Source organism: Centruroides sculpturatus, unplaced genomic scaffold (genome assembly GCF_000671375.1).
Source record: "Centruroides sculpturatus isolate CEXI.00-Female unplaced genomic scaffold, Cexi_2.0 scaffold434, whole genome shotgun sequence".
In the NCBI taxonomy this organism is placed as follows: domain Eukaryota; kingdom Metazoa; phylum Arthropoda; class Arachnida; order Scorpiones; family Buthidae; genus Centruroides; species Centruroides sculpturatus.
Window position 1 is genome coordinate 328195 of NW_019384694.1, and position 25626 is coordinate 353820.

The window sequence follows — 25626 nt, forward strand, 5'->3', positions numbered from 1 at the left end:
GGCTGATCCGATCCGAAAATTCCACATATTGTACGGGAGCCCTCGACGAGACGAACCGAATGGTATATAATAATCCACAGGCTGACTAAAAATAACGCCGATGCGACGACCGAAAAGTGGAGCACACGCAACACACAACCTAACGGTATTGTGACACGTGGTCCTTCCCTGGAAGATGTTACAGCTGAAGATGTGACAGAACTTTTAGAAGCCCATGATTAGCCACTCTCAAATTAAGACTTAGAAGAATTATACAAAGAATTAGATCGTGAACAGTCAGAGAAGGAAGAAAATGAAGAAACTCCAAGAGTTATGAAAATGGCTGATCTAAAGCGTTTAGATTATGGAAAGTTTGACGGATAAACTTTGAGTTAGACAATGATTGGAAGTAAAGTGCAAATGTAAAAAGGAGCATTGTCGCATCCATTCAACCATATTCCGAAATTCTTAATGAAAGAAAACAAAAATCGAAACAATTAAAGATGATACTTTTTTCTAAAAAACATAAGAGATCTGAAACTTTGAAATATCATTTGTTTTTCTTAAAGTGAAATGTTTTTATTAAAAAATCTTATTTTATCATAAAATACATTTTAAAAATTAATTGTATAATATATGTATTTTGTATTATATTGTATTAATAAACAAAATTATTTGCTTATTTTTCACTTATGTAGAACCTAACACTATACATCACTGTAAATATGGGTTCATTTTATGCCGATTCAATTTGCACCGGCTTTTGTAGGAATGGAACTGTGACATAAACTGAGGGCTACCCATATAGTGACAATTTTTTTTATGTAGTACAGTATATAAAAGAATTATATTTAATCAGTCAAATCTTATGTTTATTGCTTTTTATATATTGTCAAATTAAATTCATAAATATAATTTATAACAGTTGATGTCATTTGCTAAAGATATTAAAGGTATTATTTTTGATGTCATTCATTAATGAATCAATTGATATCAATTAGAATGCATTTATATTTTTAAAATTTTGAATATGATGCTAAGATCATTTTAATAACAATCCATATTTTCATCATTTAACATTTTTCTTCTATAATGTAAATGCTTGAAGAGGACTTATCATTTCCTACCAATTGATATGAAATGTATGTTTTGTACTTATTCTGTCTTTCTCTTCTGTCAGCTTATCTATAATCCTATTCATCTAGCTCCCTGTTCCACACATCCAGTTGATGTTGGACTACTATTTTTTCTCCCACCAGTACTATGTCATCTGCAAATAGCTGAGCCCTTGACTGTTTTGTGATCTAGTTATCAAAAATAATAGTGATAAGAAAAATTCTAAATATATATTCATTCATAATGTTTAATAATTTATTACAGGTGTGGAAAAATCGGATATAACAGGAAATAAACTTCTAACATTGTTAAAAAATGCATCTCTTAATGATGATGATATCCAAATGATGATTGATGTTCTTTTAAACAAACAGAGTGATAGTTCTGAATGGACAAAGGTAATTGTTCATTTTAACAATTTAATTTAACATTTTAATTTAACAATTTAATTTATTCCATAATTGATTTGTTAATGAATTGTTTAATATACAAAAGTTAAAATTGTAATTTTGTTAAATACAAAGATAATGTCTTAATTTTTATTGAAATTAGTGAATGTTCTTAAGGTATTGGAATGAAAATTTGATGATGATAATCAATTGGAATTATTTTTGATAAGTTATCAAATACCACAAATAAGATGGTTAAAGCAATCCACTGAGGTATATTATGGTGGGGGTTTTATTTTCAAATCTTCTTTCTTCTAAGGGCATATTTGCTGTTTACTTTAATTTTCAATTTGCATATAGTATATCCATATGATCCATTGTTCTTCCATTTATTAACAAAATCTCTCAGGAGTTATATAAAATTTATTAGATAATGTCATCTACCAGTAGACATCACTAAATGGTAAACATCAACATCCAAACAACACTGGGGTGAAGTCAACAACTTACCTTGAAGCTGTTACTAGTGTGAGTTGCAAGAAGGATAAAGTACATCACAAATGTTTTCAAACTGATTACAGTTCTTCTTCAGAATATCTGGTGGAATGCAGAGTAAATAGGACATGAACATTTGAATATTAGATCAAATCCGTGTCTCATCAAATTGTCCTGATGGACATGCGCATTCATGTGGGTAGCAGCTGTTAGCATTTAAATATCAGTATCCATCAGGGCCTGCCATGCAACCTACAAATTTAACTTTTCCTTGTGATTGATGCAAGAGACAGTGAGGCTAGATTTATATATGGAAATGGCCTCTAATCATCTCAGGTATTCAGTGTGAGGCAAAGGGAGGATGCCTTTTGCCTGGTTAAAGGCCGTTTCATTGTCTGGATCAGCACGTAAATCGCGAGGGCCGTGGTATTCCTCATGTGTTGTATGTCGGCACAGTGTTCCGTACTCTGACTTCCAAAGACCACTTGGTGGAATCAATGTAAATAACATCCCTATCAAACCTGCAGTCTCTAAGAGGGATACAGTAAACACCTGGGAGTCTGTTCTAGTTGGGGGAGTCTTTTCTGTTGCGGAGGATGTCAAAGATGGTCAGACACCTCCTGTACATGATCCGAACGTGGCGTTTCTTGATGATCTCAGTATATAACGATTTAACATACAGATTAAACATGATAGAAACCTGTTCATCATTGGGACAGTTGTCACCATGCGTGCGGGTGGTGGTGGCGCAGTGGTATCAATCAGTGAGCAGTGGTATCAATCAGTTTATGGGTAAGATTGGGGTACCCATGTGTAGCCGCTACGCATTCTATAAGTGTTAATTCGGCAGCTAGTGCTTATGGAGTAGACAAATGAGAAAATGCCATCCTAATTAAAGTGTTAAATGCTGCTGTATTATATGGAAATGGGTCACATGACTCTACATGTATGTAAACGGAGACTGAACATGGTTTATGGTAAACAGAGGTGTGGATGGCCATTCCTTCGACCTTAACATTTATGTCAAGGAAGTGGACCTCCATGGGGTTAGCTTGTTCAATTTTTAGGGTTAAGCCATATGGGTTGTCATTAACAGATTTGATGAATGCCATAACATCTGGTATAATCCTGTATAGAATGATGTCATCTATATACCTCCTATATAAAAGGATGTTGAGGAGGAACCATGGGAGGATCTTGTATTCTGTCTTATAACCATTTCATAGGTCTTCTGAAATTGAGTTGCCCATGGGGACCCCATTTTCTGCGTGTAGACCGTGCCATTAAACAGAAAAAATTAATTATAGCAAATTAGGTGGGTCATCTATGCACATGTTGGTGTAGGGTGTCATCTTTGACAATACTGAATAGTAGGTCCCCGAGGGCACAAAAGGCTAGAGGGAGCTCCACAGAAGGGTATAGAGGCTTAAAGTCCAAACAGTAATATATTGAGGGAAGGAGGTGAGTTCCTTCAGAAGGGTTATGAGGTCCACAGATTAGTCACAGTATAAGGATACCTTTCAAGGTGGGGGGGAGAGCAGGATGTGAGTGGCCTTTTCAAGCTTATGCATAGGTGCTGTAGCTTTATCAACAATGGGGCGGAGATGCATCTAGCTCCCTGTTCCACACATCCAGTTGATGTTGGACTACTATTTTTTCTCCCACCAGTGCTATGTCATCTGCAAATAGCCGAGCCCTTGACTGTTTTGTGATCTAGTTATCAAAAATAATAGTGATAAGAAAAATTCTAAATATATATTCATTCATAATGTTTAATAATTTATTACAGGTGTGGAAAAATCGGATATAACAGGAAATAAACTTCTAACATTGTTAAAAAATGCATCTCTTNGGAGTTGCTGTCCCTGTTTACGGGTCTTGGCGAACACAATGAGCTTAGGGGTATCTGGAGTCGTCAACTACGTTACTCAAAGCTAGGTGATTAACTAATTTGGAATTACAAACATTTGTGATGTACTTTGTCCTTCTTGCAATTCACACCTGTAACAGGTTTATGGTACATTGTCGTCATCTACCATATATAAGATCACCAAATGTTGCCAGAGCTAGATTAGGTTTCCCTATTAAGTGAAAAATTTAAATGCTTTTTGATTGTTTACTTAAAAATTTTAATCTCTCTTAATTGAGTGGTCTTAGAATCACTCAAAACTTCTCATGTATTTGTGTTTCCTCAAGTATTACCCCTAGATGATGATAAATTTTTTACTATGTAGCTAATAGTATGATTAATGTGGAACATGTTTTATTGTGATTACATAATCTTTTGTATTGCTAGTAAAGATATGCTATATCAAACATAATTGTTTAAAACAGACAAATCAAACATTATAGATTTTAATTTTTGAGCTATTTTGTTGTTTTGGGTGATGGAAATCCTTGTCCTGGACGTTTTTCTTTTGTAACTAAAATAGAATTTTCTGTTTAATTTTGACAATGCATTATTTTAAAAATCTTTAGAAAAATGATCCAGTTGCAGTTTTGAAGAAGCATCTTCAAGAAAATGAATCTGCACTTGAAACAGAACAAAAATTAGTTCAAGCAGCAAATGCCAAGCTTAAAGAACTTAGGCAAGATCTGATTCATGAAAAAAGTAAAGCCACTACAAATGACAGAAATTTGAGAGAAAAGATTAATCAGCAACAACAAGAACTTCAGAATTTACATAATCGTATGCAGTGTACACTTGAACAACATTTATCTGAGAGATCTAATTTGCAATCTAAACTTCAGCAAGTAAGTTTTTAATAAAAATTAATAATTCTTAATCTTGTGTTTGTAATTTTTGACGTATTTTGATGAGATTCATTAATCTAAAAATTTTAATTTTGGAGTTTAGATTGTCATCAGACTAGCTGCATTCAAAATTAAATTTAAATTAATCTTGAAAAAGTTTAACATGTTATTTAAAAGTTTAACACATATTTTGAACATTATTTTTCATTATTGGAATGCTGTTAAATATACAGGTAACTTTTAAATAACATGGTAGTTAGATTTCTACATAAAAATATCATAAACAATGTTATACAGAACTAAACCAGAGAAAAGGGGGTTATATTCAAAAAGCTTGAAAAAATAAAATAGTAGACTCCCCCCCCTATAACACTGTAGATAATTCTGTGTTATATGAATTCCATGTTGTATGAGTCACTTAGATTTTACAAATATGTGTGCTGTTCACAGCCCAGCACACATATTTGTAAAATCTAAGTGACTCATACAACATGGAATTCATATAACACAGAATTATCTAGTGTTATAGGGGGGTCTACTGTATTTTAAATTATTGCTATTTTAAGAATTGAAAAACTAACTGAACACGCATCTTTACAAACACCTGTTGTATCTTGTGTGTGGTAATATCATATTTTTTTTTTTATTGCCCTCCAAAGTCAAATTATCCTCTGACTTGAGATTTGGTTTTCTAACCAAATCAAGTCAGACTTTCTACAAATCTGTTTTGTCAACCTCTTTCTGCCAGTAAATTTTTGAACTTTGATCATATCAAAACATTCCTCTCCTATGAACTTTACGAGTTTTAATATTGCACCAATTCTATGTCTGACAATATTTCCTGAATGAATTGACTCTATTGAGTGTTACTACTATGAGAAATGAAATATGATTGATACCATCCTCAATTGAAAAATATTTCCAATCCTCCATGACTTTAGTCATAATCAATTTTTACCAGAAGCCATTTGTAACAGTGGTGTGCCGTCATTGGAAATGGTGAAAGTGCCGCTTTCCTTGTATTTTCTAAAAAATAAATACATATTAATTTTAATTATATGAAAATAATCGCACAATATTTTATTATAGCCGCATTATGTATCTTATTACAAATTTCTATACTAAATGTGAAAAAAAAAAGATAAGATTGCTATTGTACATTCGAATATTAGTGGCAGAGTGGAAGTGCTGTATTGTCAGTTTCCAAACAGCCAGATTTGCACATGCGCTTTAGAGCACCAACCTCACCTGGTTTAGCTGGTGGAAGCCAAGGGCCTTGGGTGGAAGCTACACATGTATAACACTTCTAATTCTATCCAGGACTGGTTCTGGGCGTTAGCTGCCTGCCTGCTAGATATTTCGCCGCCCTCGCCCGATTATGTGAATCATGAGTAGATTTATAACTTAACCCAACCGATAAGAATTTACTGGTATGTTTTTATGATAGTTCTGTATAGTTGATAGAATTTAAGAAAAAATCCATTAAAATATTTGATATATTTATTTTGCTTTTATTCCACATTCCCATCTTATATTACTTACGGATTTCAATGTTAAACCAGTGATATTACAATTTTGTACATCCCATCTATAAGTGGATGTAGAAAAAAATGTGTACAATTCTTGTACAATGTTAAAAAAATTACCCGTTACTTTGGTAGCATCATTTACAACTAAATTTAATGAATGAGAGAGATGCATGAGGTACAGAAAAAGCTCTAGAATTTATTTTCCTTAAATTTACAATTTATGTATCTGTTTATCATAAAAATTTGTCTTTCCACTTTTTTCCCAAGACTACAAGTATTTGAGTACAAAGTAACCAGTTTGACTTATTTCTACTTAAGAAGTAGTTAAATAATTAAGCGATTAGGGAATTGGGGACAAAATAAAACCCTGCTGAAAGAGTTGGAATATTACTTAAACAAAAGCTTAACCGACCCAATCTCTAGCTGAGTACAGTGGGGACTGATTTCTTTGTAATATTAGACGTAATATAAACAAATTTTTCCAATTCAATGAGAGTGATCGAAAAGTTGTAAATTTTGGAAATTTCTGTGGACACCTGGTCCTAAAAAGAATTAGAAAACAAATGACTATTAAGTTTAACATATGCAGATTTTTACAGCTATGGCGAGAAATGTTTAAAATTTACAACAACCCTGTTGCATCCTTTGAGATATGCTAGTGATGCTAGAAAAGAGGCATTTGACATTGACCGGTAAGGGCACCCTCGGGATTTGGCAGCCTGCTTGCATGCACGCACCGCACACCTAGCAGGACCGTCTGATTCCACTCGTAGAGAGCTATTTTACTAAGTGGTTAAGATTTGTAGAGTAAATAATATTTTATGTTATTTTTATGTACGTTTCATTACAAAGCTATATTTAATTATAATTTTCTTTAAAAATATATTCATACAATTGAAGAATATTTTGTACCAGGTATGTACTGTACAGTACTGCATATCCAACACACATTTTATTTAGCCAAGTAAGTTTTTATAATTTTAATTTTAGCCCTTATATCGTGGCTAGCAATTCAGAATGTAATTGCAATATTGAAAATTTATTTTAAAAAAGTTTTGGCTCGATCGTATAATGAAAAAGAAAACATTATTAAAAGAGAAAGACCAATGCCTAAGTTAAATATAAACACTTCAATAAAAATTTGTTTGACATTTTCACAATAAAAATGACTCTGTAAATGCATAAAAATGCAAAAATTGTTTTGTTGGCATGCCTACTATTTTCAAATGAAATTAGTGTATGGAATAAGAATAGCTTTGACAATTTAGCTGGCAAAAGACACGAAAAATCGTCTATTCTTTTGAAGCAATTTGGAAATTGAAGCAGAATGGAATTTAACATTAGTAAATAATATAAAATAAATATTGAAAATTATAATGAGATAGTTACGGCTAATAGTTATATTTAAATTAATAGATGTTATATGTTTTTATCAAAGCAAGAATCAGCATTTAGAGGGCATATGGAATATATTGAATCTAATAACAGAGGTAATTAAATTGAACTTGTTTATTTATTAATTACATCAGATAAATCTATTAATAATACATTTAAAGAATTAACCGATTGCCCCTGGAAGGTGGCTTCTTACAGAAACACAGCTTCCCAATCATCAAATGTCACGGTACGCCACTGATTTGTAATGAGTTTCAAAAATAGCTAGATATATAATTGAAAGATTGACAACAAAAAAGATTAGAAATATTGAAAAATTTACATCCAACATAAGTAAATTTCTCATTAAAAAAAAAAAAATGTTAAGCACGGCTTGCTACATTACTCGAGTCGTGTTTAGAGTGAAGTCTTGTCAAAATATCATGTTATACAGAGGTTGCCTATATCTTGCTTCTGATAGATTAATTTTCTTAAATTGTCATCTTAAACTATATATTTTTACTTTTTAAAGTAATAAATATTAGTTTATTTGAATTCTTTAGCTTTATCTTCTTGAAATTGGAGATTATTGTATTTTCATTTCAAATGCCTGCTGGTTGTGTATTTAAAAGATAGTTTATGTGATTGGGTTATATGCAGAATTTAAATTGCATTTACAAACTCATCAGTTTTTTCTTTGTCTAAAGTTGCTAAGAGCATTTTAGACAGCATAAAATTGTTCATGGTAGACATTTGCCATTGTGGAGTTTGGTTTCAGAAAAAAGATGTGTTACATTGCCTTCAAGTTCTTTCCATTTATTTTTTGTAAATTTAACCATTTTAGAATTGATATTCACTTCTGTTTGAATTTGTATCTTAAGCTGAAGTTTCCAGTAATTCCAGTGAAATAACAAATTTTTAAAATGTTTGGTCTAATGCATTTTGTTATTTATTTAAAATGATTTTCAAATTACTTTTCTACATTAGACTTAAAATGTTCAAATGTTGTCTTGTACAAGTGCAACTAAACCTCTTATTAGAAGTTACACATGCTCTACTGACATTCAGATGAAATTTGACCTAGACAAATGCAAAACACCTTCATAGAAGAAATTCTGAAGAAAAATGATTTTGTACTCAATGGAGATATCATTGATTGATTCTTTGGAAGAGGCAAAGTCTACAAATATTCAGAATTCCAACAGGTCAAATTAGCAGAACTTGCACATATAAAACAGACTAACCAAAGGAATGCAACAGATTACTCAGTACTAACCACACACATTTAAAGCAATCATCACATCATGTCATCTTAGTACTGACATACACAACTAGAACTTAAAATGAATATATCAAATGTATAAGAACTCCAAAACAAAATGCATAAATGAACTAAATAACCACTACTCTGTTGTCCTTAGAAAGGCTGGCTATTCCTAGTAGGAGAATGAGGACTCAGATATAAATCTTCACTATAAACACACTTGTTATGTTCTATAATATCAAATTACAGAAAGCAGTAACCCTTGAAGACACACAGTAATATGAAACTTATACAATACTGACATGGATCTGACATAGAACATAAGAAACAAATTCCCATCAGGCAGTATTGGACTCTGAATGAACTTCACATTTTAGCCAGGATTATGTTGACAGAATTGCATCAAAATTGCTGGCTGACTTGGTCTTTTTGGACAGAGAGAAGGGTTCATGATTTCCATACAAGACTGGTTCATAGACACATTTTTTAAACAATACTTCCAGATGACACTTGTATGAAATGCCACATGTATGAAACTATACATGTCACATTAGGTTGCAAGAATTTTAACACAAACTGACTACTTACATCAACAAAATCAAATGGTAAATATAATGATGCATTATATTTACCATTTGATTTTGTTGATGTAAGTAGTCAGTTTGTGTTATATAATGAAACATACAGTAAATATAATGATGCATTATATTTACCATATGTTTCTTATGAAAATATTTTGTGCATGTAAGCTTTTGATGCAAAAGTTTACATGCCCAAAATATTACTATAACCTGGAATCATACTAAAAATACACTCCTCACTGCCATAGTAAACATACAAAATGTACTATAACTATATTCATAGACAAAACAATCCATGACAAACCAGACATCACATTTATTGAGAAACAATCATGTTCATAGACATAGCTCTACGAAATGCTCAAAATATACAAAATTACATACTGAAGAAATTTTGTAAATACTCAAAACTTACCCATGACAAAGTTCTTGGGGAGAATGAATAAGGTACTATATTAATTGAGCCTATAGACTTTGACAGATATTCCACAAAGATAAAAAATTTTAGATTGCATGTGATTTTTCACTTTTCATAAGTTTGTTATAAATTTTATTAGCTTTTAATGCTATTTTATTCTGTTGCTCACTTTATTACTAAAGTTGTACAAGACAGAGTTTAATTTTTTTTTCTGTACTCAAAACTTGAAAATTACTAATTCAGAGTGAGTTCTTTTGCTGCATGTTATCATCCCTCCAAACTATTTTGTAAATGCATTTTATGTGGCATCTGATTTTTATCTTTTTAATTTTGTTTACAAGATTTAGTTATGCATTCATTATTTGTGAAATTTTTTTTTATAAAGCATCATATATACTTTTTGACAAAATATTTTTTAGGCTGAACAAATTCAGAAAAAATTAAATGAAGAACATAATATTACAGTTCAGAGATTAAAAGATGACAAGAGTCAACTTCAGCAAGCCCTTTCACGATTAGAGACAGAGTAAGTATGATTTGTTATAAGTGTTACAGCTAAGCTCATGAATTGGATAAAGCTAGAATTAACTGGTTAATGTTAACTTTGTTACTTGCTTTAACCAGTTTTTATTTGCTAGAAAAAATTGTAAGAGCTTTAATGGAACGTTTCTTCTAAGTCTTAAGTGTTTTTCAAAATTTTATTTCTTAAGTTTTAAGATTGAGAAGTTAAAAATTATTTGGAAGTGAGATTGCACAGTTTAAAGTTTCAACCAACATATTATGACTATAATTTAGTCAACTTAAAAATACTTATTTCTCATTTCATTTATCTAAACTTACATAAATTTTACAATTAATACAAATATTTATATTATTCTAGTCAAAAAAGGAGTTCTCTAGAAATAACTAGGTTACAACGAGAAGTTGAGCAATTACTTTCGACTAGGGAACAATATGAAACAAGACAAGCTGCAATGCAACAAGCCCAAGATGATCTTCATCATCAAATACAACAATTAGAAGAACACATTCAAAAACTTGTCTCCACACACAAAGAAGATGAATTTAGTTATAAACAACATTTAACTGATATGAACAACAAATTTCAGCAAGCAGAGTCTGCTAAAACTGCTTTAACTCAAGATTTGCAAAATCTTCAATCTATATGTAATTCCTTAGAATCTGAAGGAATTAAATTGCGACAAAGGCTTGAAGAAGCAGAACATTTAGCAGGAAGTAAGACTCATGAATTACAACAATTACAGAAGACATTAGAGGTTTATTTTTTAAGTTTTTACCTCAAAAATTGTTAAATATTCTTATAGTAGTAATGTTTAAAAACTTTATTTAGGAAGCACATAAGAAACACATGGAATTAGCTAATTGTTGTGATCAACTTCAAAGTGAATTACTCCAGATGAAAAACAAAGAGAATGAACAGATTGAACAAATTGAAGATCATCAAAAAGAAAATAATAAATTAACAGAAGAATTAGCTAATGCAATTAATGAAATTGAAAAGCTAAAACTCCAGGTGACTGAGTTAAAGTAGATATACTAAACATTATGAATTTCTAGAAATATCTTTATTTCATTTTTTTCTTTTAATTTTTTTATATTGGTTGTTGAAATAATAATATTAATCTTAGCTTTTCTACAAAGGACTTAACTCTTCTTCTGCAAATACACTGCAAGAATTTTTCTACCAAAAAAAAATCACATCTACACAAATCAGCTTTCAGATGACAATAATACACCATTAAATCTACACAATGCTGATCTGGATCCAACAGTACACACAATGAACAGACTATCTTGGGTTCAGAAGGTGCTCTATGGTAGGCATTCTAATCTCAGCTGGGATCTTGTTGACAGAACTGTATCAAACTGCTGGCTTACTCATGAGTGCTTCTTTGGAGAGACAAAAGGTTTGATTACCATTCAAGATCATGTTGTAAAAAAAAATTTATAGAAAGCATATTTTGACACATTCCTAAATGACATTTACAGAAGTGTCTCAACAAGCATGAAACTCTACATCACATCAGGTCACAAACTTTTAACACAGATTATTTACATTGTTATAACCAAATAGCAAATGTGATATATGTATAGCACTTTCTTGCAAAATTGTATAGAATGAATAATGTACTTGTGCCAGTACAGTCACTTCTTGAGTTATGACCACCTCGACTTATGACCATTCGTACTTACGACGAAAAAATTTCATTAAAAAAAATAACTATAAAAAATTGATACATTTTTTTTTCATCAAATATATATCAATTTTTAATAGTTATTTTTATATATATATCTTGCACATTTCTGGCGATTGTGTGCTTCTGCAATTGATTGAGTCATCTTTAGTTTTGTTGTCAGCTAGTTACTCTTTGCACTTGTGTACCCTAGTTACCCTTCATGCTTGTGTAAGGTGGCTAATTGTTTTGTTATAACTAGTTTACTTGTAGTGTAAATTGGAAATTCTTCTTTATTTTACATTGATTTGTGATATTTTAGTCCCAAAATGGCTGATAAGACCAATGAAAGAAAAAGAAAGACAATAGACTTAGAGATGAAAATAAAATTGATAAAACAGCATGAGAGTGGCAAAACAGTGTCAAACTTGTCACATGAACATAAATTGTTGCATTCAACCATTTCAACTATAATAAAGGACAAAGAACGAATTTGTAAAGCAGTAAAGAGATCGTCATCAGTAAAATCAACCATCATCACAAAAAAACGAAATGGTCCCATACATGAAATGGAAAAATTAGACTTGGATGGAAGATTTATTATGAAAGAATGTTCCACTAAGTCTCATGACCATCCAAACTAAAGCACACAGTCTTTTTGAAGATTTAAAGAAGGGTGACAACTATGGCCAAAATTTCAATGCAAGCTCTGGCTGGTTTGAAAGGTTTAAAAAACATAAACTTCCATAATGTGAAGATTTGTGGAGAGGCAGCAATTGCAGATTTGAAAGCTGCCAAAATCTTCAAGGACAATTTTGAAGCAATGCTTGAAGGAAATTATATGCAGGAACAAATTTTTAATGTGGATGAAATTGTGTTATATTGGAAAAAATGTCTGAATGGATATACATTTAAAAAGAAGCTAAATGCATGCCTGGTTTTAAAGCATTTAAAGATTGTGCTACTTTTTTGTTGGGTGGAAATGTTTCTGGTTATAAATTGAAGCCGTTTATGATATATCGTTCCCAAAACCCAAGAGCCTTCAAGGGAATCGATAAGGATATATTACCACTACATTATCATGCCAATAAGAAGGTATGGATGACACAATGTCTTTTTGAAGACTGGTTTAACAACTGCTTTGTTGCAGAAGTAAAGAAATATTGTGATGAAAAAGACCTTGTTTTTAAAATTGTATTGCTTCTTGACAATGCTCCAGGTCACCCTCCACACTTAGAAGAGTCCCATCCAAACATAAAAGTGTTTTATTTATCACCTAATATCACAAGCATACTTCAGCTGATGGATCAAGAATGCATTGCTAACTTCAAAGTGCATTATTTAAGAGTCACTTTGCCCAAGCAATTGCGGGAACTGAGAAAGATCAAACATTGAGAGAATTTCGGGAAAATTATAACATTTTTCATGCAATAAAGAATATATCAGAAGGATGGTCCAATGTAACAACAAAATATATGAACGGCATATGGAACAAACTCTTAAAAAGGTTTAATAACAATATGACTTTAATAGAGAAGGGGAAATAGAAGAGGTAGTTAATGTTGTACAATTTGCTCAACAATTAAATCTGGAAGTTGATAATGAAGATGTAAATCAACTTTTGGAAAATAATGCGGAGGAACTCACAAACTGAGATCAGATTGAGATTGAGGAATGAGTTGCAGATAAAAATGTAATGGAGCTAAAAGAACTGGATGAACATGAAGAACCACCCAAAAAATTTGTGTTGAAAGAAATGGCATCAGCTTTTAGCAAAATCAATGAGGCAATTAAAAAATTTGAAAATATTGACTCAGACAAAAATAGATTTTCAAAAGTATAACGCAACGTCGTACCTTCAAAAATCTACCAAGCACTTGTCTGTTATAATGAAATTTATAACGAAAAGAAACAACTAACTGTCCAAACAAAATTGGACTTGTAGTGCTTTTTGTTTTTATAAAAGACTACACTCTCTGATAAATCTCAAGTCAGCAATGAATATCAATAGCACAGATGATGACGATAATCCAGAATAATTCTTTATATATATGTAAGAATTCTGAATTTATATATAGAAATCTGAATCTATATTCTGAATAAGTTATATATACAGTCGACCCCCCTATAAGATAGAGATACGTTCCATTCTCTAGGAATCCGCTTTCTTACGAATCCTTCCAATCACAACCCGACACGTATCAAGTTTACGGACTACGGCTGTTTGAAAGATTTTCTTCCATAAAATTAATCGATTCTAGACTAATCCGACTCAACATTTCCAAAATACGTATATATTTTTTGGGAATAATCCGTATAAACTACGCTATAAACAAAAAATTGTAGGATTACTTACCGAGTGTCACCATTCGACATNTCCACAAATTCACAGTTTTTAAAAATAACATATTATTTACATGTCAAATAGTAGCATGCCTAATGTGATCCCAACTCCAATTTGCATTGGCATTGTGTAATTTGAACAATGGACTTGTTATGCAAAAGATTACCTTGGTTTCGAAACTTAATATTCCATTGATATGTTGTGAAATTAATCTTTATTTTGTTATAAATTAGTTTGAACAACACTTGTAACTGCTTATTTGTAAATGTTATCATCCACTGTCTCTGCCAATAAATAAAGTGAGTAACTGTCAAAGCATTATTTTTAAATTTGTGTTTAGCACAAATGCTTGACAGTGGTCAGAAAAACATGAGATCTGGATACTATTGTTAAAATATGTTTTAATATTAATTCTTGTGTGTAGACCATGTTCATTAAATATAAATCATGCCACAAACTATTAGTCATTTAAATTTTAATTATGGCTTTGATGAAAGCAAATGTTGAGATGTTTACAGTATTTCAGAGAATCTGGTGTGTTTTTAAGTAAATTTAATCTAATATTTTATTACCTGTTTAAGTTATGTGAAGATTTTCATTTTTTTTTTATAATGATTATTAAACAGTTTGTGATGTAATGCTTTGCGTTTTAGAAATTAAATACATACAAAATTTGAATTATATAGATTCATTTACCTCTTAGTTGAATATACAACATTATTTATTAAAAAAATTTCTGCGGTAGAACATTACTTTATGAATTCTCACTTTGCATCCCGGTATAAATTTTCTTTTGTGAAACACAAAATGCTATATTTCAGGTTCACATGCACACATATACAGGATCTTCCAAAAAGAATGCTGCTGTTTTAAATTATTGTAATTATGTTATTTATTATACATTAAAACATGGAAAAACTGCCCAAGTTTTACATTTATTCATTATAATTTCTCAACATGTGCATCTTGCGTCACATAACACATACATTCAACTGATACAGTAACCTCAAGTTACAATCACCTTGACTTACGACCATTTGCACTTATGATGAAAAAATTTCATAAAAAAATTTAAAAAGTGTATTAATTTTTTTATAGCTTTCATCAAATATATATCATATACATAAATACCTTGCACGCTTCTTCAATCGATTGCGTCATATTTAGTTTTGTTGTGCAGTTAGTTACCCTTCATGTGTGCTTGTGTAATGTGGCTAATTGTTTTGGTATAAGTAGTTTACTTGTAGTGTAAATTGGAAATTCTATTTTATTTTACATTGATTTGTGATATTTTAGTCCCAAAATGGCTGGTAAGACCAATGAAAGACCAAAAAATGTGCTGAAAGAAATGGCATCAGCTTTTAGCAAAATCAATGAGGCAATTAAAAAATTTGAAAATATGGACTCAGACAACAATAGATTTTCCAAGGTACAGCGCAACATTCACCAAGCACTTGCCTGTTATAATGAAATTTATAATGAAAAGAAACAACAAACTGTCCAAACAAAATTGGATTTGTTCATAAAAACAAAAGCACTACTACTACACTCACTGATAAATCTCAAGAGTCAGCAATGAATAGAAGCAGCACAGATGATGATAATCCAGAATAATGCTTATATATATACTATTATTTATGTATGTAATTATTTACTTATATGTAGTTAACAATTAAAAATCAGAAATAAAAGCTATTAATTTTGATGTACATATGTCTATTATAATTGTATTATATTTATTTTTGTATGAAATCCAACTTACGTCCAAAGTTGTGGAACCGAATCCGTCATAAGTTGAGAAGTGACTGTACTCCTTTCTTGCACAGGCTTCATACTGAATACACTAATGTAGAAACATTAGGGCCTCACAACAGCATGTATATCACACTACAGAAAGCTGACATCCAGTACTAAGCACTTCAGTCAGAAAATTCTTACACAGGCACATTCATTAACATTGTACAAACAAAACACTTGTCAAGGTATAACTACCAAAAACAATCCAGCATAACACAAAGCACTGGTGTATATTTTCTTGTAAGCTACTAATACTGCTTTATTTTTTCTTTCAAATTTATTAGTCTCATTTAATGAAAAGATATTTTCAAGTTAGTAGGTTGTGAAAAAATTGATCAGAATTTCATGTACTAACTGAAATTTTTAAAGTTTGATTTAAATTTCAGGAAAAAAAAAACTGTTACTCTTGAATCTATATGGACCAGCAGATAAGCCTGGTATTGCCTGGGCAAAAAACAACAAAAAAGATTAAGATTATTAGATTATTTCGTACTTCCAATTCCTGGGCTACTAGAATAGTAGCCCAGGACTTGGGTCCACATAACACAAAGCACTGGTGTTACTATTCTAGTAGCCCAGGACACCCCCTAGTGGGCATTCTAGCAGCAGCAGTGTTATTCTGTGGTATAAATAATAAATTACTATTACAAATAAAAATAATAATAATCTGAATATCTCATGGCATAACCTACTAAAATGCAGCCCAGGACACCCCCTAGTGGGCATTCTAGCAGCAGCAGTGTTATTCTGTGGTATAAATAATAAATTACTATTACAAATAAAAATAATAATCTGAATTTCTCATGGCGTACCCTACTAAAATGCAGCCAAAAATGCAAAAAACTGCATGAAATAATAATACAGTGGGTGATCCGATAACAAACACTTTTGCGAAAGATTTTTATGTTCTGACAACGAACATATGATCAGATAACAAACACCTCACAGAACAAACACAGAAGTGACGTAAAATAATGAATACCGATTGGTCTTCCCTTGTCTTTGGGCAACAATTCGAAACTTTTCGGAGTGTGGGAGATGTCGACATCAATGCTCAAGCCGGTATATACTGATCAGATAGTATTCCTCTGAACTTTGAAACTCTCCCTTGTAATTCCAGCCTTTTATTTTTCTGACAAAACAATTCTTTTATGTATTCGCGAGACTGTTGGGTAGGCACTTGTTAAGTCTCGTCTGTTTTACTTTTTGAAAGATGAGAGTATAATAGCAAAGATATAAAGTGGACAGAAGATGTCTGATGTTGCTGGGCAGTATGGCTTGAACAGGTCTACATTAGGCTGCAGTTCAATCTTATCTAAGAAAGATAAATTATTATCATGAAGATTCAAGCAGCTTAAGAAGTAACAAAATTCACATCTGAGAAATAAAGAACATCGAAGAGTTTATAATGGAACCTGAAACTGATCTGATGGCAGAAGAATGCCAAGAAACTATGCAAGATATGTTATTTTCTGAAAAAGAGGATTAATGCCAATATCTGCTATTAGACATCTTTTGAAGAAGTGGGAGGATGTCAAAACAACAGTCTTAGAATGGCCTTAGTGGTTAATAGGCTTGGGATCTCTACAATTACAATGATATTAATTACTTCTGAAAAACCCTGAAGGAGAGAGAGAAGCAATCGACATTAGACAGATTCTTTAACCCCCCACAAACGGAAAAAACATGACTAATAAAAATGCAAGACTGTATGTATGTATTTTTATTATTACNGATTCTTTAACCCCCACAAACGGAAAAAACATGACTAATAAAAATGCAAGACTGTATGTATGTATTTTTATTATTACATATAAATAAACGTAGTAAGAAAGTATATATATTTTTTTATTTTTGGGGATCTCCAGAACGAATTAAATTCCCATTAAAACTTATGGTAAATCGATAATCGGTTAACGAACAATTCGGATAGTGAACAAAGTCTTGGAACGGATTATGTTCATTAACTGATCACCCACTGTATACTGAATTTATTGTTAATTTAAATAATAGCTAGGGGTGTCCCTAGTGGCCATTTTTGGCATACAGTAACAAAGAATCCAGTTTTTCAGCTTTATATAGTAAGATTTGAAATTTAATGCTCAGTGGTGGATTTTTTAATTAATTATTTAATGAAAAATATTATCTGCATTTAAATACAGGGTGTTTATAGAGTTCCACTTTAAATGGCCATAAAATGAAAACTACTGGACAGAATGTTATCAAACTTGGTAATAGTGTACAGAACATCATGGGATTTTATTTCCTGCGAAAAAAATAGTTCAAAAATTTGCCACCAATGGGAAATGGCGGTTTGCAATATTGTTAAATGAAATAAGATATGAAGACATCGTTGAAAATATTTTTAATTGGTTTTAAAACATGTTACTGAGCATGTTCAATGTGGTGGTCATCATTTTTGATAAGCAAGTTACATTGCATTACTATGTTCTCAACAGTAGCTCTTAGCATATCAGGAGTAACCCCACAAACAGTTTTGTTTTAAAACTAATTAAAAACATTTTCAATGATGTCTTCATGTCTTATTTCATTTAACAATATTGCAGACCGCCATTTCCTGTTGGTGGCGAGTTTCCGAAATTTTTTTTCGTAGGAAATAAAATCCCACGATGTCCTATACACTATTACCAAGTTTGATAACATTCTGTCCAGTAGTTTCCATTTTATGGCCATTTCAAAGTGGAACTTTAATTATAAACACCCTATACTTTTAATTTGAGAATTTTTAATAATCAGTTTGGAACTGGCAATTCATTAACTTCTATTGTAAACATTCTGGTTTAATAACCTTCAGATTATCAGTCACTTTTCAGAAGTTTTGATGAATAATAATCTGACATGCTACAGTATAGGTCTGAAAAATAAATATTTTATGCACAGTGATGCACAGGAATCATTGTAAATGCCATTTTTGTGCAATAACATCTTGTTAACATTTTTGCTTGTTTTCAATCTTAACACAGTATAGTTATGCACTGTAGATCAATTTGATTATAGTCTGTGTACAATTCAGGAACATAGAGCCAGGGACAGTACTTTGGAAGCCTTTATAGAATTTCCTTTGCCAATTATTTTCTTAGTTTGACCACAATGAAAAGTTTTTTTTTTACTCTTTCCACCCTGTGGACCCTAAGAGGGCCTTTTTCAGCAAGCCCATTTATGGGTTTGGCCAGGTCCACAATGGGGCAGCCGGGTGGTGGGGGATGGGGCTCAACATATTTGGTCAGATCATTCCCCGAAAAATTCCTGGGGATTTTTCGACCCGTTTGGATTCAATTCCGGGTCTCCCAGAGCGGAAAGTTGCCATCTTGACTGCTCGGACATTTGGCCTTTAATATAAAAAAAGTATTTAACTATTATGTATTCCTCAATCTGACTTCTTCATATCAGAGAATTTATTTTGATTTTATTCTGTTCAATTTATTATTTTACCCCTTTCTTCATTTGTAAGTGGAGAATCCCACTGTGACACAACACGTTTTCTCTAGCACTTTGTGTTCCAGCAACTGTCCACATCACCAGTATCTTGAGTCAACCCAACATACATCAGTGTGCATTGGTGCAAAATCTAAAATTCAGATACTTCTGAACATTATACAATTATGAAAATACAAAAAAAATCTGGGAACGCTAATTCTAGAGGTCAGCGGTCTGCAACTTCACTGACCACTAAACTCAATTTTGAATCCCGCTGACCACTATCATGAATTTTTTTATGATACAAAATCTGTAGAATAATGATAATAAAAGTTTAATTTTACTATATTAATATGAAACTCATTTGTTTAATTGTAATAAATTAATCCAAGCCTAAAGTTTGTTGCTGCTTGTTTGAAATAAGTTTATGGATCATTGGCACTTTTCTACAAAGGAGGACAATCACACTCACAATATTGTTTATTGTTTGTTATTTATTGAGAACAGTCACTTTGAGGGGTTTTTAATTTAAAACTAAAACCAAATACAATGAGTGAAAAAAAAAGCAACTAAGCATTTTGCATTTCTTTTCATAATACTTTGTGTAACCTTCAGTTGATCAATGTCCAAATTTCTCCATGGACCACTCAAATTTTCTCGCAGACCATCAATGGTTCACAGACCGCTGGTTGCTGACCACTGATATAGATGCTAGATTAATGAACTTCTACTATAATATTAAACTAAGAAGTGTTTTTTTCAGTTTATAGCTTATAATAATATAGGATCAACAGAATTTCTTCTCATTTCATGAAACAGAATTTTAATATTCACCAGATATTTTAAGATTAAGAACTTTAACAGAATATTAAATCCAAACTTCTAAATTCTTTCATTTCATACAGTTTTCTGGTTTTTTAACAAGGAAAATGCTAAATGGTTCATCTGAAAAATAATGAATATTTTTTCATAAAGTAGTGCATATTTTTCCATATGTCACATTATATAGCACTAATAAAAGATTATAAGCAGCATGTTTTTAAATGCTTTCATAAACTGCAAATTATTTTTTAGGAGAGAGCTTATTTTTAACAAATTTTTTGCTTTTAATTTTCTGGAGTAATTTTAAGTTTTATCCCAATTTGAGGTAAATATTAAGTTTGTATGCCTGGAAATGTAATTTTTTTTTTATTTTTGCAAATTATTATACAGTAGAGCGTCGTTTATCTGAAAGTCAATTATCCGAAAGAATTCCAGTCGGCAAATTTAAATTTTTGCCGGTACTGTGGCACTGCAATCTTTGGCTATGTCTTGGGCTACTCGGATATTTTACGTTTTTGATACTAAATTAACTTCTGAAGTATAATTTTTTATTGTTTTTATATTTTTCAATATATTTATTTTGTTTGTACAAAATAAAAAAATAATTTTTAATGATACAATAGCCTTCGTTAGGCTTAACATCGATGAAAATTCGAAGCGACATGCAATGGAGAAAAATTTTAACATGAGATAAATTAATATATTTTTTCGTACATAATCGGTTATCTGAAATATCAATTTTCCGAACAACCCCGGTCCCCAATTCATTCAGATAAACGACGCTCTACTGTATGTTTATAATTTATTACATTAAAAATAAATTCCATTATTTTTAATAAAATATAAATTTCTTTTTTAGCAAATGGATAAGATAGATCTGACGGAACATACAAAGATGTGAGTATGGAATTGATTACAAATATTTGCTTTAACATAGTCTAAAAAATTTCATTTTCTGGTTTTTCTTAATGTAACAGTTTTGAGATAACACTTTTACAAAAGCAGTATTATATTTAATCCGAAACTTGGTGTTTGGTCAATTTGGCTTTCTTTATTAGTAAAAAAAAATTTAAAGTGATTTTACAAAAATTTTGTATTTCTAAAAAAAATTAAGTGGTGTACAGTACATAAGATAAATTATACTTAGTGTGAATAGGCTGTAAATATATTAGGTTTTTTTATTTTGGGCAGCAATTTGTTTTTCTTACTAGGATTGCAAGATTGCTTTTGATTTAGTATTATGATCAACAAATCTATAGGGATCTTTAAGTTCTTAATGTTTTTTTTTGTGGAAATTAACACTTTATTTTAAAAAAGTCATAAAAAATCATGTCACTGAAAGTATTGTTCATCACTAGCCACTACTTTCTCCCATCGTTCTGGTAGCATTTGAATTCCACATCTTTTGAGGCTATCCAAGAATCAACCCATTTTTCGGCATCTTCATAAGAATGGAAGTGCTGCTCAGCCAGGCCATATGCCATCAATCGGAACAACTGATAATCAGAAGGGGCAATGTCTGGTGAATACGGCAGGTGGGGTAGGACTTCCCATTTAAGCATTTCCAAGTAGGTTTACACCGGTTGTGCAACTTGTGGCCGAGCATTGTCATGTTGCAAAATCACTTTGTCGTGTCTCTGCTCGTATAGTGGCCGTTTTTCCTTCAATGCTTGGCTCAAATGCATCAATTGAAGTTGATAGCGATCTCCCATGATGATTTCATTTGGTTTGAGCAGCTCATAATAAACTACTCCTAGCTGATCCCACCAAATGCAGAGCAGAAGCTTTGAACCATGGATATCCGGCTTTGCTGACGATGTTGATGCATAGCCGGCTTACCCCACAATTTTCTACGCTTAGGGTTATCATAGTGTATCCATTTTTCATTGCCTGTCACAATACGATGCAGAAAACCTTCCTTTTTTGCCGTTGAAGCAGCTGTTCACATGTGAAAAGACACCGTTTGACGTCTCTCAGCTTCAACTCGTATGGCACCCAATGTCCTTGCTTTTGAATCATTCTTAATCCTTTCAAACGTTTCGAAACTGTTGTGTTCTGCAACACAACAGTTTCAAATTTGCAACAACACAATGATATTACTGATTTTTCTGCAAGTTCTGTAACTATTCTGCAAGTTTATGAAGACTCATGTCAGACACTAGTTGAAGTAATGCCTTCAATTCCTTGTCTTCAAACTTTTTTGGTTACCAGATTGTTCTTTATCTTCAACATCAAAATCATTGTTTTTGAAGCATCTACTCTAAACCAATCTCTGTATGTTGTTTCCGACAGAACGTGGTCGCCGTAAATCTCAACAAAAATTCTGCATGCTTCAGCTGCAGATTTTTTTGAATAAAATAGTGCAATAAAATTCCCCGCAAATACTTTTTCTTTTTGGCACGAAAATCGACATGTTTAACACTATGAAAAAATAAGTTGTTTACACTTCAGCAAATGACATATATTGAATTTCAAGGTCGCTTATTGTACTTCCTTACAGATGTGTCTTCATCTAAAAATACACGCACATGGTTCTGGTAATGCCATCTGTTGGAAAACAGCGAGAACTTATTCAAGGTCGCTATATCTTATCATGGTTTTGATTATGGAAATTAGCTACTAAAACTAATTTATATATTCAAGGAATAGTGAAAACACTTATTCAACATTGTTTTTGATAGCTAATTGATGTAACAGGTCAACTGAAGATCTTAATTGTTTTTAATAATTACTTTATATTTAGTTCTCATATTACCACATCCATTGTATATTTTTAGTATTGCACCAACTGATTTTCCTTGTACCATTCAATGTAACATTATCTTGTGAAAAATCTTGATTGCATTAAAGGTTGCATGTGTGGTGTTTTTTTTCATTTAGATCAAATTTTTATGAAAGAAAATATAGAAAACTGTTTAAAGGTGAGGAAGAGAATGAAGTTGCTCAAAAAATAAATTTGTGTATAAAACAATTTGTTACAGCATATTAGAGTTTGAAAGACTATTACTGTTCACTTTTATGGGAATGTGAGGTTTGTGAATGGTATTTAGACTTGGATACTAGCAGTTACTTTGTACATTTGATATTACTTTACTGAACTGCAAAAGGTGCATCATATATAGATCTAGAATAAAAAGTAAAGGCTGATTTCATGCTATCATGCTAGTGGTTTTATATGTGCTACATTCCCACTATGGAGAAACTGTAGCAATTCATAGATGTTTGAAAAATCAGTAATATCATTGTGTTGTTGCAAATTTGAAATTCTCTCAATGTAAAAAACCATAACTTATTTTCCAAGCACTCAAGATGACATCAATCTAAATTGTGCACTGAAATAGTTTGAATTGGCTTTAATGCTCATACTGTGATAGAGTATGAAATATATAGAATAAAACTGTACACAAATTGTATTAATCAAAAAATGTGTATAGAATAGTGAGTGATGAAAATAATTGAGCACAAATGAATTAGCAAGGATCAACTGTTAATGACACAACAAACATAAGTTGGTCTACTGATCAAAATCATAGAGTAACTCCATGATAAAAATATCCAAGCACACTGCCATCACCACCAATGTTGCCAAGTTACTTGATTCCCACCAAATTTAATGGGAAGTGCAGTATTTTTGGTGGAAAATTTTGGGGTTAGATTTTTATACATTGTTGTTAGGCTATTTTTAAAAAGTAACAATATCCTTAAAATGACAAGAAAAGCAATGTTTATTGTGCCCAAGCTCTGTCATTCAGAGCTTAGTGGGAACTATAGTTTGAACAAATGGAAAGTTTGTGTATTACTTGGCAATAGTTTCAGTAATACCCAAGAGTATAGTAGTGTTGGATTACTGGACGTGTTAACTAGCAAATGGCTGGATTTGATATTCTACTGTTTTTATATTTCTATAAAAATTATTTTATAAACTTAGTTTTGTCCCCACAATAAAATGAATTTTGTATAAGTAATACTTTGATGGGGGATTTTTCATTGTAATGAAAGAGTGACTAATTATTTCATAGCAAATACATAAAGGATTCTCTTATGCTTCATTAGTTGATTTGTTCAATTATTTGTTCAGACTTCACACATCATTATATGACCACTAACCTTCAAAAAAATCAAACCAGTTTATGTACTGTACCTGAAACTTTTTTGGGGAGGTCAAAAATGCAAAAAGTAATAAAACCTTTTTTCATATAATTGCTAAATTTTTGTATTTTCCCTTTTGATTCTTGAAGAGTTGATGGAAAGTGTTAGCTAGAGAAATGATCTCTTTAGATATCATTACTAAATATGGAGTTTTTTTAATTAAACGTATTACTTTTTCAAAGCTGTTGGTTAAATTAATTAGGTTCTCATAGAAATGTTTGCCTAATTCTAATATATAGCTTTTCACTTTAAAAAGTTTGTTTAGTTGTTTTGTGTGTTATATTTTTCTAAATTTTTACAGATTAGAAGAAAGAGAGGTTATCACAAATGATCTCTCACAGAAGTTAGATGATCACAAATTTCAAGTTAATAATTTGAAAGATCAATTAAGAAAATTAACAGAAGAAAATAAGGTACACTTTCTTTTAAAATATTTTGTCATCTATACTAATATTATAAAGAGGTAATGTTTGTAAGTTTGGATGTAGGGGTAATATCAAACTACTCATCCGATTTCAAAAATTCTTTCACCAATATTTAGAATGGAACTTCAGGGTGGACATAGGCTATATATTATTCCGTTAAACATTCATATAAATTAAAAGATATCATCTAGGGTTAAGGCTTTTATGTCCAACAGATGGTGCTACAAGTACGACGACCTAAGTTTGCTTTTCTGTGAGGATTAACTAAAGCAGATCATCATCTACCTATCTATATAAATAAAAATGTAATGTTCATTTGTTCCTACCGATTCCTTTGAAATTTTGACACAACACTGCATTCAAATAAGCACGTGTTTTTATATAATATACGTGTCAATTCCCCCACTGGGGGAAGATGGACAGGATTAAGGCTTACCGTAAAGAACTCTGCTTCTATTTATACTATTTTAGATGCGGTTTTTGCGTTTTTGATTGCGTTTTAATAGGGTATGTCAACAGAATATACACTAAAAATAGATTTTTTGATATTCCCCCTT

General features: G+C 31.4%; 1 protein-coding gene across 3 annotated transcripts in view; it reads left to right on the forward strand.

Moving 5' to 3' along the window:
* The window catches only part of LOC111627406 (putative leucine-rich repeat-containing protein DDB_G0290503), a 98651-nt gene that overhangs the window by 39797 nt on the left and 33228 nt on the right, over nt 1-25626 (forward strand). For all 3 annotated transcript variants that reach the window (XM_023370970.1, XM_023370972.1, XM_023370971.1), the window contains 7 exons: nt 1360-1493; nt 4458-4733; nt 10319-10425; nt 10780-11176; nt 11251-11433; nt 21355-21392; nt 24946-25057. In XM_023370970.1, coding sequence (XP_023226738.1) covers nt 1360-1493; nt 4458-4733; nt 10319-10425; nt 10780-11176; nt 11251-11433; nt 21355-21392; nt 24946-25057 — 1247 coding nt within the window. The remainder of the gene's footprint in view (nt 1-1359; nt 1494-4457; nt 4734-10318; nt 10426-10779; nt 11177-11250; nt 11434-21354; nt 21393-24945; nt 25058-25626) is intronic.